The following is a 15017-nucleotide window of genomic DNA, read 5'->3' on the forward strand; positions in this document are numbered from 1 at the left end:
AATTTGCAACCTCAGTTGAAACAATGTTTTTAAATAAATGAATGCATGAATCATTATCAAAGTATTTTCAACTTCATTAATACAACATTTATTGAGCTCTTATTAAGGAACAAGTGTTTAAGACATAAAACAATCTAAGACAAAGCCCCTGTCCTGGAAGAACTCACAGTCCAACAATATAAATAGAATACTTACATAAAAAGAGAAAATACACAAGATAGCATATGCTAAGTACTAATTTAACACTATAGATAAATGTTCATAGGACTTTGTTTTACAAAAGATGTTTAAACATCAAGTCCTCCCACTGCTTTCAGACAGAATTTCTATAAATTATATCAGTTTGCATCCAATTTACTCTTCATTCCCACATTATATGCAAACTCCACGTCAGCTCAATGATTCTATAATTCTAATAATAGAACAGAAGTGAATATTTATAATGGAAAATAAGATACCTATAGTTATTTTAGAATATGGTAAATATTTGTGGGAGCATATTACTATCTTGCTTCTATCATCCAAAAGTGACAGAGATAATTACAAGTCTATTAAAATTAAAATAAATGTAAAATCAACGTTATGGTATGAAACTAAACTAAGCAAAAAACTAAAAGTCTAAAATCTAAAGATCCATACTAAGAGAGAGTATATGAGAATCTATCTGTACATCTAAATTACCTTTTCACTGTCAATATCCCCCAAAGAATCTTTCTGATTTGTTAGGATATCAAACAATATAAGCGAACCTATAAGTAAAATAGAAGAAGGGACAATTTCTAAGCATTGGCACTACATAGCTGTCTTTTATACAAAAATTATTAAGCCAATTACCCATGTAGCAAAATCTATGCAGCAGGAAGTCTTTCCTTCCAAGCCACCACCACCCTTCCAACCCCTTCCAAATTGTACATCAAAGACCAGTTCTAGACCTCTGAATCTGATACTGATAAAAGACACTGTACTTAAAGAACAGGTATCCTTAATATATAATAGTCCTTTCTGGTCACAGAAAACTCATTTGTTACCTAAACTATGACCAGCAATGGATACACCGCCTTTGAAATCAGGGTTCCTCTGCAGAAAAAGTGTATATATTCGGTTCATTTCAGAAGCAACTGTGTCCACAATAGTCTGACAGTAGGTGGGGCTATTGTAGAAGAAGACATCCAGAATTGTGTCATTGGTGAAGTGCCTTAGGCGGTTAATGCTGGGCAGAGTTATTCGCTGCAGATCTCTGAAAAAAAAGAAAAATATTTTAAGCAGAAAACCTAATACATTCCAAAAGCCCCTCTAAGCTATTATCCAGCTTAGCCTTCAAGTTTAGACTTAGATATTTAAAAATACAACAGACAATCAATTTATAGTAAATACAGAGGACTCAGAGATAGGTTTAATTAAGCCAAAAGAATTTCATCAGCAAAAGTGAGTGAGACTCTATACAAGACAAACCTAGTTTCTTCAATACATAAATTACAAAGAAATAAGAGATGGAAAGGTAACCAAGAGATCAAAAGAGACTTAAAAGACATATCAGTGAATTGCAACTTATGGACCTTATTTAGATCCGCTTAAAATCTGTGTGTGTGAGCTTGTGTACGTATACATATATGTATATTTGTTGATATTAAGAATTTTTTAGGTGTGATAATGGTGTTATGGTTAATATATTTTTAAAAGTCCTTTCAGACATACAAACATTTACAAATGAAATGATGTAATATCTTAAGATTTGGTTCAAAAATAATATGATGGGAAAAAAATAATATGGTGGAGGGATGGGCAGTAGACAGGGATAGGAAGATAATGGATACAGCAGAATCGGCCATGTGTTGAGACTTGTTGGAGCTGGGTAATCATAATTTGTACATGAAGACTCATTATATAAGCTACTTTTTTGTACAAAATTCTCTACCATAAAAAAAGTTTTTTTAAAAGACAGATAATACAGAGGCTTTTCCTAGAATTCTCAGCATTAAGGTTTTTGGATCACAAGTCAAATGATAAATGGATCAGCTCCCTTTCTCAATGCATCATTTCCAAAAGCTGAAAGAAGGCAAACAGAACTCTCATCCTGCAAAGGAAAACCATGCAGACATTATTATCTAAATCAACTGCATTAAAGCTTTCTCAAGAGACCCATAAAGATTCCTCAAAGACTCAACAGTTTCTGTAGTTTAGAGAGGGCAATATGCCCTTAGTAACCTCTTAGTATCAGTTCAGATAGGAGTATGAACTCCATACCTAGTAAAAGCAACATAATACAACATCGGGCACATGCAATATGCTCAAATCACACAGAATTAAGAACTGAGAGATGCAGAATTAGGAAAGTCATTTCCAAGATCAACACGGAAGTAAAACTACTTCCTTCATCTTCCAGAGAAGCATTTGCCAGTTCTATCCTAGAACTATATTATGAACACACTTCTTTTTGGAGAGCCTATAGCTCTCTAGAATATCCTTAACATAAGGCAACCTTCTGACATTACCATAAAATCTATAAACAAAACTACTGGGCTTGTGACCTAAGAAAGCCATCACTTAATGGGTGCCTGGGAGGCTCAGTTGGCTAAAGTCCAACTTTGGCTTAGCTCAGGTCATGATCTTGCAGTTCAGTTCATGAGTTCAAGCTCCTCACTGGGCTCACTGCTGTCAGCGCAGAGCCCGCTTTGGATCCTCTCTCTACCCCTCTCTTGCTTGCTCTTGCTTAAAAAAATAAATAAAACATTAAAAAAAAAAAAAAAGCCATCACTTAAGAAGCGCCTGGATGGCTCAGTCAGTTGAGCATCTGACTCTTGATTTCAGCTCAGGTCATGATCCCAGGGTCATGGGATTGAGCCCCACTTTGGGTTCCATGCTGGGCTCATGGAGCTTCCCTCTGAGGGCTCCCCTCTCCCCGACTTGTGCTCTTTCTCTAAAACAAAATCAGGAAAAACAGCCATCACTTAAAAGTTGTACTAATTAGGGTACTGAGCCTGGGTGGCTGAGTAGGTTGGACACCGGACTCATCAGGTCATGCTCTCATGGTTCTGATGGTGCAGAGCCTGCTTGGGATTCTCTCTCTCTCCCTCTCTCTCTGCCCCTCCTATACACATGCTCGCTCTCTCTCTCAAAATAAATAAATATGAACTTTAATTTTAAAAAGCTATACCAGGGGCGCCTGGGTGGCGCAGTCGGTTGGGCGTCCGACTTCAGCCAGGTCACGATCTCATGGTCCCTGAGTTCGAGCCCTACGTCGGGCTCTGGGCTGATGGCTCGGAGCCTGGAGCCTGTTTCCGATTCTGTGTCTCCCTCTCTCTCTGCCCCTCCCCCATTCATGCTCTGTCTCTCTCTGTCCCAAAGGTAAATAAACGTTGAAAAAAAAAAAAAAATTAAAAAAAAAAAAAAGCTATACCAAAAAAATAAATAAAAAATAAAAAAATAAAGTTGTACAACTATACTTCAAGTAATAAATGCTAATAATTTAATGTTTGGGGATTTCCTTTTTTTTTTCTTCCCCCAAATGTGGACAAATGTTATCTAAATAAGATCACAAAAGGAACAATAAAATACTTTGTATTAAACTGATAAGAACAGATACTACACTCGATCTCAGCCAAAAGGCTGAGAAGTGATACAATAAAATACTTTATAAATCTTGAGGTAGGTTAGCTTTGACATCCAAAGAAGGAAATGCTTACCATGGGAAGAAAGCAATGTTTGTTTTTAATGCTAAAGAAATAATATATCTGTAATAGTAAACAGTAATGAGCTAATAAAACATACTAGAAGATACACACAGCTCTTCACTCCTAACCAGGATAGTTAAACTAAGGGATTGGTCAACATTTTAAAATGTTTCTCTAAGAAAAGGCACAGAAGCACACAAAACTTGCTGAAAAAATTTTTATACAATCAGCTATAAGCAGAAACATACCAAGCGTATCAATGATCAGAAAACATATTACAATCATAGTTAACAACTCAAATATGAAAGGTATTACTCACACATCCACACCAGTAGAATGCAAAGGACTATGCCAGTTGACTGGAAGAAATTCTACCCTCCCAATCTGCTGATTTTCTTGGGCTTTCTTAAAATGTGTCTGTAGTAGGTTTAAGGAAACACTGCGAAAATCGTTAACTAAAAAAGAAATGAACTTATGCATCACCAGGGAAGCAATCAATTTATAGAATTAGGATACAACAGATCATGTAATTATATTCTATCTTCATTTGCTTAGAACACATATTTACCTGAGTCACAAAGAGCAAGTGGTATTTAGTGAATATTATCAGTGCATATAGGAAGAGCTATTCCCTTAACACAGAACTTTATTTTACCATATAAAACATTTTATCTAAAGAAAAGCTAACTTCAAAATTTCTATTATGTCATGGGGACTGTTTTACTTTTTTTAATAAAAGAGAAAAAAATGACTAGTTCAATTGGCCTTGCAGTTATATTCCTATCCTAACTTTGTGGTTCTTATAAACAACCACAATCCAATATTTTAAATTAAAAAAATATATATACTATTTGAAATTCATACTACATCAATCTTAACTTTCCAGAACGTTTATGCTTAGAAGCATTAGCCAGTAGGATAAGATTCCCAAATTGGGACAATTAGACTCTGAGTATATACTGTTAAGTTTTAGAGACACTACCTTTCAAAATCAAGTTATACTAACGACCTAAATATTCCAAGTAGAACATCAAGAGCTTTATCACACTACAAATTACACAATGATTAAAGGTTCTGTTATCCATTTAAACTGTATCATTTTTTGGTTCCCTTTAAATTTGGAATAGAGGACCATCACATCATAAAATAATTTTATAAGAATTAAAGGCCTGTTCATTCAAGAATTATTAGTTAAGAATATAACTATTAGCCTAGGGAATTTACTAGTACTTTAGGTCTAAGTTAAGAAGATTTACCACCTTGCCACCTGTCTATAGCTATCCAAATCTTATTATGCAGGTAAGACAAAAGATTAAAAAGACACTTTATCTCAGCTCATGGGAGTACAGACTAATATTCCCCTAAAATGATTTAATCTTATACACTCTGCAAACCTACCACACTGTACAATGCTTCGAAAGCGGAGATCACAAGCTGGTCCAATCCCATGGACTACAAAAACCAAGTGATCTATTTGTAAAGGTTCTCCTACAAATGAAATTAAAAAGACAAATTATTTTAAATACCTGGTCTTATATTCTAAAATCAAACATTCACAATGAATAGGTTATAAAGATAAGCAGATCACTTTAAAGGACATAAAACAGTCCTATATCTTACTTAGTAAAAATACAGGGATTTTACTGTGTTTCTAATTTATCTTGACATAAGTCTGTGAAAAAACTTTTCAGTCTTTTTTAAACTTTTTATTTTGAAATAACTACAATCTTACAGAAAACATGAAAGAATAGTATAGACACTTCCCTGTACTTTTTACAAATTCAACACTTCAACGTTTATCACTTTTGCTTTATTATTCTCTATGTGTATGCGTTACACACATTTTTTTTCTGAATCATTTGGAGGCAGTTGCGTAGATAATCAGATTGCATACATCATACCTCTTTAGCCCTTTAAATACTTTAATGTGTATTTCCTAAACATATTTTCTTAAGTAACCACAGTAATCAAATTCAGGCAACATAACATTGGTAGAACACTTTTATCTAATATTCCATTTTTATCAATTGTTCCAATGTGTGATGTGTATATAAACCCTAAATGTTTAAACTCATCTTTTTATTTTTTTTAAGTTTTTATTTAAGTAATCTCTACACCCAATGTGGGGCTCAAACTCATGACCCCAACATCAAGAGTCGCATGCTCCTCCAACTGTGCCAGCCAGGTGCCGCTAAACTCATCTTTTTTTTTTTTTAATTTTTTTTTTTTTTAATTTTTTTTTTTTTTTTCAACGTTTATTTATTTTTGGGACAGAGAGAGACAGAGCATGAACGGGGGAGGGGGAGAGAGAGAGGGAGACACAGAATCGGAAACAGGCTCCAGGCTCCGAGCCATCAGCCCAGAGCCCGACGCGGGGTTTGAACTCACGGACCGCGAGATCGTGACCTGGCTGAAGTTGGACGCTTAACCAACTGCGCCACCCAGGCACCGCTCGTTTATTTATTTTTGAGACAGAGAGAGACAGAGCATTAACAGGGGAGGGGCAGAGAGAGAGGGAGACACAGAATCTGAAACAGGCTGCAGGCTCTGAGCGGTCAGCACAGAGCCCGACGCGGGGCTCGAACTCACGGACCGTGAGATCATGACCTGAGCCGAAGTCAGACGCTTAACCGACCGAGCCACCCAGGCGCCCCTAAACTCATCTTTTTAAATTATAGTAAGTCTAGGGGCGCCTGGGTGGCTCAATCTGTTAAGCGGCCGACTTCGGTTCAGGTCATGATCTCGCGGTCCGTGAGTTCAAGCCCCGCATCGGGCTCTGTGCTGACCGCTCAGAGCCTGGAGTCTGTTTCAGATTCTGTGTCTCCCTCTCTCTGACCCTCCCCCGTTCATGCTCTGTCTCCCTCTGTCTCAAAAATAAACGTTAAAAAAAAAATTTTTTTTTAAATTATAGTAAGTCTAAAATGTTGTAAGTATAGTAAGTCTAAGATAAGCCATCTTCTCTGCAAGATAAAAGAAATTTTATAATCCAGTTAAATATATTATAAAACCAACCATAAATGGACCTAGCTGGACACCAATGGATAACCATCAAGGTCCTACTGACAAATACTTTTCCTTAGCTAAAAATCTTCAAGGACAGGAATTACCAGAAATAAATTTCCATTTTTTTTTTAAGTTATTTATTTATTTATTTTGAGAAAGCATGAGCAAGGGAGGGACAGAGATAGAGGGAGAGAGAGAATCCCAGGTAGGCTCCAAGCCGTCAGTGAGGAGCCTGATGTGGGGCACAATTCCATGAACCATGAGATCATGACCTGAACCAAGATGAAGAGTCAGACACTTAACCAACTGAGCCACTGAGGTGCTCCTAGAAATAAGTTTCTAATCAAACAGGTGGAATCACACTTTTTAGAATTAGGACTAATCAGTTCATTTGTACCTAGTGACTTCCTGATTAGTACTGCCAAATTTTACCCATCCCACAATATATACTCAGCAACTTTAAAACAGATATTTAGATCTATTAAGATTCTTAGTACATGAAGCAATGCGGATCTCAACTCATAAGACCATATGATTAAATCATTTTTAAGTTTTGAGGTAATCCAAATCCATAGGAACAGGCCACAATTTAAGTAATAAATGAGTGTATCAGAAGAAAAAAACTGGGTGGGTTAGTCAGTTGAGCTTCCTGCTCTTGGTTTCAGCTCAGGTTAATGAGTTCAAGCCCCACATCACGCTCCACGCTGACAGTACAGAGCCTGCTTGGAATTCTCTCTCTCCCTCTTTCTGCCTCTCCCCTTCTCTCTCTCACAAAATAGACTTTAAAAAAAAAAAAAAGAAAAAGAAGAAAAGAAATAAATGATTAACATTACCACAATGAATGTCAACAGAGATGTTCTCAACCCCTCTCTTCACTGTTCTTGGTCGACCCTGTTCAGTGGGTGTTGAACCCCATTCATCAGACCCTGCAACTGGCTGGTAATGCACCATAAGCTTAAACAGAAAAGATCAAAGCATATATAGCAGATATATTCTACATTATAGACATCTCTATTTATCCCTCTTTGTGAAGGACAGGAACATGTCTTTCAAAACATAATACATAGTCAAATCTCAACTACAGTTTTGACATGCAACTCCAGTAGCCTGAAATGAGAACCCTGAAATTATAGGCCAATGTGTTACGCATTAAATACCTTATAATTTTGTCAATTACACCTCAATAAAGCCAAAAAAGAAAAAAATACATCAGACTAACAGATCTTTCAATAATACCCTACACATGTAAGATATGCTCACATATGTGATATTCTTAATCTACAGTGGCATAATTTTCACTAAGAAAATTCTTTTGTATAAACTGAATGAGGTAAAAAAATGATGGCAGTGGCTACAAGTTTTAAGATTCATAATTGTGAATGCAATATAAAAATTTCCATAGGTTAGCCTAAGTAGAATCCCTATGAAAAAGAAACCAATTAAGTTCTCCTTACTAATGCAATTAACCTTTAATCCCACATGAAAGAAAGGTTTTATTTGCTTCACCTTTGGATTGTGTAATATAATAATTTCTCTGTTAGGAGACTCCAGTTTCTTTTTCCATTCATCCAGAGTTACAGCAAGCATGTAAGTTTCCTTAAAAGAAAACACCTTTCATTAGATTTCTCTAATAGCTTTTCTATTAAAATTAAACTTTTTTTTTTACAAGAATACCGCTAGATAAATCACTACATAAGAATATCCAACTCCAATTTATCAAATTATTTGAAAAATCTTTCAAAATTGCAACAGATAATAGTATAGAATAAAATTACTCCTGATTTTATCATCTAAACTAGATAAAATCATTAGCATTTTGATATACTTCTTTCAATAATATTAATGTCTACTCCAACTTAAAGAAAGCAAATTCCAGACTGTTTCCAGAGCCAGAAAAATAAAAGGCTAAAATGACCAATCCTGTGGTCATAGTTTAAATATGAACAATGATCACCATTAGGGGAAAAAAAATTTAATTTAAAGACATAACAGGCATAAAGGCATAACTTTATCTTGAAACTAATTTGCAAAAAGAAATGCTATAAATGTAATCTGGATACAACCAAACTCTTTCTGGAAATTTCACTAAAATGAGTCACAGGAAAAGATTATTAAATAAGAGAAGGAAAAAAGTGAAATGGGGTCAGGGGAATACCTCTAATACTTGGCTGAAGCTCTCAGAGTAGGGAACATACTTATTATCTTTGTCTCCCTTGTAAAACCAGGTACATCGTCTCACTTCTGATGCTAGCTCATCCCAGTATACAGCGTACCGCATCCTCTCCCCCAAATGCACATCATATCTGCCCCCATCAGTGGGGACAACTCTGCCATTGCAATCTTTTCCTATCAAGGATTGGAAAAGGGAAAAGAAGTAGATATATTGAAATAAACCTCCCAAAATACAATTCTGAGTTATATTCTAAATAACGTTATGAAACATACAAATTTTGTTTCTACCTGGCTAAACATTAAATAAAATGGGGGCACCTGTGTGACTCAGTCTGTTGAGCATCCGACTTTGGCTCAGGTCATGATCTCATGGTTCACGAGTTCGAGCCCCATGTCAGGCTCTGTACTGACAGCTCAGAGCCTGGAGCCTGCTTTGCAGATTCTGTGTCTCCCTCTCTCTCTCTGCCCCTCCCTCGCTTGTACTCTATCTCTCTCTCTATCAAAAATAAAACATTAAAAAAAAATTAACATTAAACAAAATGGAAATAATATTTTTTTACTACTTTATAAACCATCAAAACCATTCCTGGTTTCAATGATACATGAAAAAAATAACACCCAACATTGTTTTGTTCTTTTTCTGAGAGAACAGTGTCTCATTAAAAAAAAAAAAAAAAAAAAAAAAAAGTATATAAGGCTTTTTTATGAATTTTTTGCTTGAGGGGCCAAAAGGTAAATTAATGACCATGACCATCATGATGTAAAAGTGGTTACTAGCGTCATTCTTGTTTCATAAAAGAAGAAAAAATAAGTGACAGTTAATTCATTCTCTTGCAATGTGACATCCCCCACTCTTCATAAACAAAAACTGAAACATAAGCTAGAACATAAGAAATAGTAGATAACTATGCAAAAATTGTAACTACTGTTTTCAAATACAGACCAAATTCTTAAGTATTTTAAAATGCTATCGAGACAACCAGAAAAAAATCTAAAACTTATTTTTTTTTAATAGTGCTCAGTATAAGAACTATTACATCAGACTGAAATAGTATGTCTTTATCTAATACAAATCATCATTTTCATCCTACCAGAACCATAGGCGTCTTCCAGCTGCTGTGAATCCTCAGAGTTAAAAGGAATCCATGTCTCCTTAGAATCTATTATTTTACAATAGAACCAATGAGGAGAAACTGGTTCATACAAACTGCCAGCATCCATGTCTAGTAGCTCAAAGGAACTACATGAGTTTGGTGATGGGGATGGATCTGACTGGGACAATTGTTCCTGGTGTGACCCCACTGATGACATTTCGCTCTCTAAAAGACAAGATGAAAGAAAACTATTGGGAAAAAGTTATTTTCCTTCTATTAACGCTGAAATTGCTCTCTCTCACACACATACCTGGTCATTTTTAAGGAACCACTTCTAAAAAAAATCTAAATCTAAACTGAAAATAGAAATAAGTTCTAAATTAAGAACTGGATTTGAGAGGGAGCTTTAAACACAATGTTTCTTATAGTCAGACCAACCACTTTACACTGATCTCCCAATCCTCTCAGAAAACTACATGGTTTTAATCAGACAATAAATTAGAAGACAAACCCAGAATCAGAAGAAAACACATGGTCAAAAACTTGACGGCAACAAAGCATCTGATCCCAATTTCAATCTAAGTCTATTGATAAAGACAAAAAATTAACTCCAACTGTCTTAGTAACTCCTGGATTTTAGGGCTCCAGACCCCTATCATTATACATTGACATGATTACCGGAATCTTAAAATACTGAAAATGAAACTATTCACTTAAGAACCTGTTACCTTTTATTGATCTTGGAAATGTGCTTAATCGGGGACTAGGGCACAAATTCCGAAAACACGAACCCCCGTTTGAGCCACTGCGCGCAAGAGCGCACCCACTCACACCTGCCAAGGCTCAGGTTAAAAGTAACAAGCGACCTCGAAAGCCTCCTTCCCTCAGAGGCGACTCTGGCCTACGTGGTCCTACCCGTCAACACTCAGACCACTCGTTAAAGAACAGCGCACATCAAAGAGCACTCAAGCTCTGCGGAGAGTGAGCAACGTTATTGGTCTCTCGGCACCGAGCGCAGCGGGATGGCGAACACCCGGCTCGCTCAGAGCGAACGCTCTCGAAGCTATCGGCCACTTTGATCTTTTTTTCCTAGCGCCAACTTACCTCGGCCACCTTGGCGTGTCCCTTCTCCCCACGACCCTGGGCCTTCTGCAGCCCGGATCTGGGACCTCAGAGCTCGGGGACTTGCCTCCTCCCGCTTCCAGCCCTGCAGAGAGGAGCGGAACCACCAATAGAAACAAGGTAATTTCCCAGTGCCTTACAGGACGCAGTCGATACAAAGGGGGCCCTGACCGCTTCCCTAAGGACCGAGGTCACCCACCCCCGGGCTGGTACTCCCAGCACCCCCTTTCCCTGCCTCAGGCATCGCGTCCGACTCCGCCCCCGGCATCTCCATCCCGCAGTGCCTCCAACCCGCACCCCAGTGGGGCCTCCCTCAGCCCAGCGCCCACCCCAGCAAGCCGTCGTGGGCTCACCTGGCTGCCCCGCTGCCTTTCACACTCTCCTGTCCTCGCTGAGGGGGGCACATGTCCCCGCGGCGGCCTTTCCCCTGAGCCCGGGCGGGGCGGGCCGGAGCAGGGCGGAGCCTGCGGCCCCGCCAGGCTCGTGCCCAACACCGGTCTCCACTGCGCTCCCAGCGGGTGAGCGGCAAACCAAGCTACTAAGAGCAAAGGTGAGGTGGCCGGGACCGCGGCGTGGAAGCGATGGGTGGGGCGAGGAAGGCAGCAGGGGACTGGCAGGAAGTGTCGCGAGAAGTGGAAGGAATCGCGCGAGATGTGGCTCCTTCCTGCGGGCAGGGAGCCGGAGCGCCGAGCGCACGGGCGGTGCGTGGGGCGTGTCTTGCCCTCTGAGCCAGCGCGCGGAGTCTCTGGCTGAGGTCGGAAGTCTTTGAAAGGCAGGGATGGAGGATGACAGGTTAAGGGAGCGTTTTGAGTTTCAGGGAAAGACAAAGCTTCTTCGGGATTAATCAGCCCATCCTCCTCACTTGGTAGATTAAATGGGAAAAGAGGCCCGCTGACCCCGGTACTATGTCGGACCGCACTAAAGGGCCGGGAATGGGGCCGGGAACCCGAGGGAGACGCAATAGAACGATAGGGCGCTGGTAGCGGCTTCGTCTACCCAGACTCCTGGGTGCACAGGAGAATGGATACCATTGGCATTTGCAAAGAAAAAAGGGTTATCTCTGGGGCTTTCCCCCTCCTCGTTCTGTTTTATTAGGATTTCAAGGCTGCCAAAAAAGATGTCTAAAAAATGCAGAGGTGAGCTTCACCGGATTTAAAAGCTGCACGAGAGGTTGGAAACGAGATATTTTTGTCAAAACAAGATGACATAATTGAGGTGAAAAGTTTAAACGAATTTCCCACAGTCATGAAGCTAATGGCCCTGCCCTGCTCTCCTGAGTATTTAGTTTTATGGAAGACGTCGGCTCCTTTGGGTATTCTGTAAGATACTTGCCTGTTTTCTATCTAGATTATAGGGCAAGGGTTCAGGGAATGTTTTTTAGTTTTATTTCTTCAGAACCGAGAAAAAACTTACTACACTTTAATTCTCTTACAGGTCAATAGCCACACACAGATATCCACAAGTTTATTTATACCTTCTCAAATTTATAACACCTAAATAGCTTCTGCTCTGCAGGAAGAGGGTGAGGAATGCCAGAACTGTCCCATTCTCTAGGATCTTGTCAGATGATTAGCTAATATCATAGAGTAATAGCTGGCATTTGCTAATCTCTTACTACATTCTAGGTAGACTTGTAAGCATCTTACAGGTGTAATCCCATTTAGTCCTCCTGGCAACTTGATGAAGTACAGACTATGGTTATCCCTATTTGCAGAGGTAAAATGACTTACCCAAAGTCATACTACCAGCAAGTGATGGAGTCAAAATTATAAACACAGTATCTATCTTCAGAGTCTCCACCTAACTTACCTAAAATCAGTCAGTTAAGTGACAAAACTAGAACTTGAATTTAGATCATCTCTAAATCTCCATATCCTCTATACGAGCTGTTCACAATTTTGTTTTGGTCTCAAGAACTCTGCCCTGTAATTATTGAGAACCCTATAGGGTATTGTTTATGTAAGTTATATATATCACTGTTTACTGTACTAGAAATTAAAACAAATTTAAATATTTACTAATTCATTTAAAATAACATTAAAAGCCCATTTCTTGTAAAATTTTTTATGGAAAAATAACTAGTTTCCAAAGTGAAAGAAAAATCAGAGAAAAGAATGACATTGCTTTACAGTTTTGTAAATTTCTTTAATGTCTAGTTTAATAGAAAACTGTTGGATTCTCATATTTGTTTCTGCATTCAAACTGTTACAACTTTAGTTTTGGTTGATATATGTGAAGAAAACCCAGCCTCCCTCAACTATGCTGTAGCTGGAGAAGGAGGAAGTATTTTAATAGCCTCTTCAGATAATTGTGGCTATTCTTTTTAATGCTACACTAAAATTCAACAAGTGGTGGCTTTTTAAAGGTTAGTTGCAATATGGAATCTGAAAACATATCAGTGAATTTTTTATACTCTGATACATTAAAATCCACTGGTCACTTTTGCAGTTTGAGTGGATTTTTTACCTATACATGATTTATGAGATCAATCATTGGTCATTTGGAAAATATCAGTTCCCTGTGCTGTGCAGTCTTCCAAATATTAACACATTTCATAATACAATATATATGTATATATATATTTTTTTGTTTAATTACCATCAATCTCATTAGAAGAGTCTGTAAATATTGGGAAGCTGTCAAGCTCTTAGCAAATACAAGTTCTCTAAATTCTGCTTTTTTTCTTGAAAGGCCAGATTTTATCACAGGCAAGAAGTACTGTCAGTTGTTTTCCTTGAAGTGACCAGCTCACTTTGTTTTCAAGAAAAGCTCTGTCAAATAGCTAAATCTGACTAGTCCTAGTTTCTCTGTTGTACTTTTAAATAAAAATGTTGCTCCATGAAAAAAAGAGTAGCTAGTTCAGTTACCAATTCAAATAATCTTTCTTTTTCCTCAAGAGACAAGCATACTTTAGTATACAGAACTGTTTTATGCATACTATTTTGTCACAGATAATTTGAAAAAGGTGTGAACGCAAGGGTTAGGATTTAATAAAATTAATAATTTGTACTTCATGAACAGTATTTTTTTTTTTAACATTTTATTTATTTTTGGGACAGAGAGAGACAGAGCATGAACTGGGGAGGGGCAGAGAGAGAGGGAGACACAGAATCCGAAGCAGGCTCCAGGCTCTGAGCCATCAGCCCAGAGCCCGACGCGGGGCTCGAACTCACGGACCGCGAGATCATGACCTGAGCTGAAGTCGGACGCTTAACCGACTGAGCCACCCAGGCGCCCCGTGAACAGTATTTTTAAGTGAAATATGCACTATTTTTATTATGGATGCATGGCAGTGCACAATACAATGAATGACTACAATTTGTTTTTGTTAGGGTCAGGCGTAAGGCAGGGTAAAGATAGGAGTCAGAGGCTAAAAAATTTTAGCAGTCAAAGGCTTTATTTGGGAACTAAGGTCTCAGGCGCGGTTCCGTGACTCAGGGAGAGAGAGAGAGAGAGAGAGAGAGAGAGAGGAGTCAGGGAAGTGGCCCCCAGGTGTGAAGGGGTGGGGTTTTTAAGCTGCAGCGGTTCCGGGTTTAGATCCGGGTGGGCCTTTTTCCGCATCAGGTCGTGCTGTCGCTCGGTGATTGGTTGACCTCCAATTCGTTCTGGCACCCCACTAGGGCCTTTTCATTGGGTTGCACTGGCAAGATGGCCGTCCCTTCTGTGGTTCCAAGGACATCCTAACAGTTTTCACAATTCCTGCTAAGGTGCAAGCAGTTTTACCCACCATTGCTTTTGCATCAACAGTGCAAATGTCAAAAACATAGCAATGGGGCGCCTGGATAGCTCAGTTGGTGACGCGTCTGACTTTGGCTCAGGTCATGATCTCGCAGTTCACAAGTTCCAGCCCTACGTTGGGCTCTGTGCTGACAGCTCAGAGCTTGGAGCCTGCTTCAGAGTCTATGTCTCCCTCTCTCTCTGCCCCTCCCTGGCTCATACGCTGTCTCTCAAAATA

At 38.7% G+C, this 15017-nt stretch overlaps 1 protein-coding gene and 1 pseudogene across 6 annotated transcripts in view; both read right to left on the minus strand.

Annotated features, from left to right (window-relative positions):
* The window catches only part of DDHD2 (DDHD domain containing 2), a 42221-nt gene that overhangs the window by 14800 nt on the left and 12404 nt on the right, over positions 1-15017 (minus strand). For 2 of the 6 annotated variants that reach the window (XM_045460221.1, XM_045460230.1), the window contains exons 1-10: positions 11416-11701; positions 11045-11147; positions 9938-10165; positions 8830-9020; positions 8181-8270; positions 7508-7628; positions 5070-5159; positions 3991-4126; positions 1029-1237; positions 682-749 (exon numbers count right to left, since the gene is read on the minus strand). In XM_045460221.1, the coding sequence (XP_045316177.1) occupies positions 682-749; positions 1029-1237; positions 3991-4126; positions 5070-5159; positions 7508-7628; positions 8181-8270; positions 8830-9020; positions 9938-10157 (1125 nt within the window). In that variant the 5' untranslated portion in view covers positions 10158-10165; positions 11045-11147; positions 11416-11701. Of the gene's footprint in view, positions 1-681; positions 750-1028; positions 1238-3990; positions 4127-5069; positions 5160-7507; positions 7629-8180; positions 8271-8829; positions 9021-9937; positions 10189-11044; positions 11148-11415; positions 11826-15017 lie in introns of those variants that run through there. The other 4 variants (XM_045460233.1, XM_045460250.1, XM_045460242.1 and 1 more) reach the window with 4 other exon arrangements.
* Positions 3476-3618, minus strand: LOC123596651 (annotated as a pseudogene).

The sequence above is a fragment of the Leopardus geoffroyi genome, chromosome B1, assembly GCF_018350155.1.
Source record: "Leopardus geoffroyi isolate Oge1 chromosome B1, O.geoffroyi_Oge1_pat1.0, whole genome shotgun sequence".
NCBI classification, from domain to species: Eukaryota; Metazoa; Chordata; class Mammalia; order Carnivora; family Felidae; genus Leopardus; species Leopardus geoffroyi.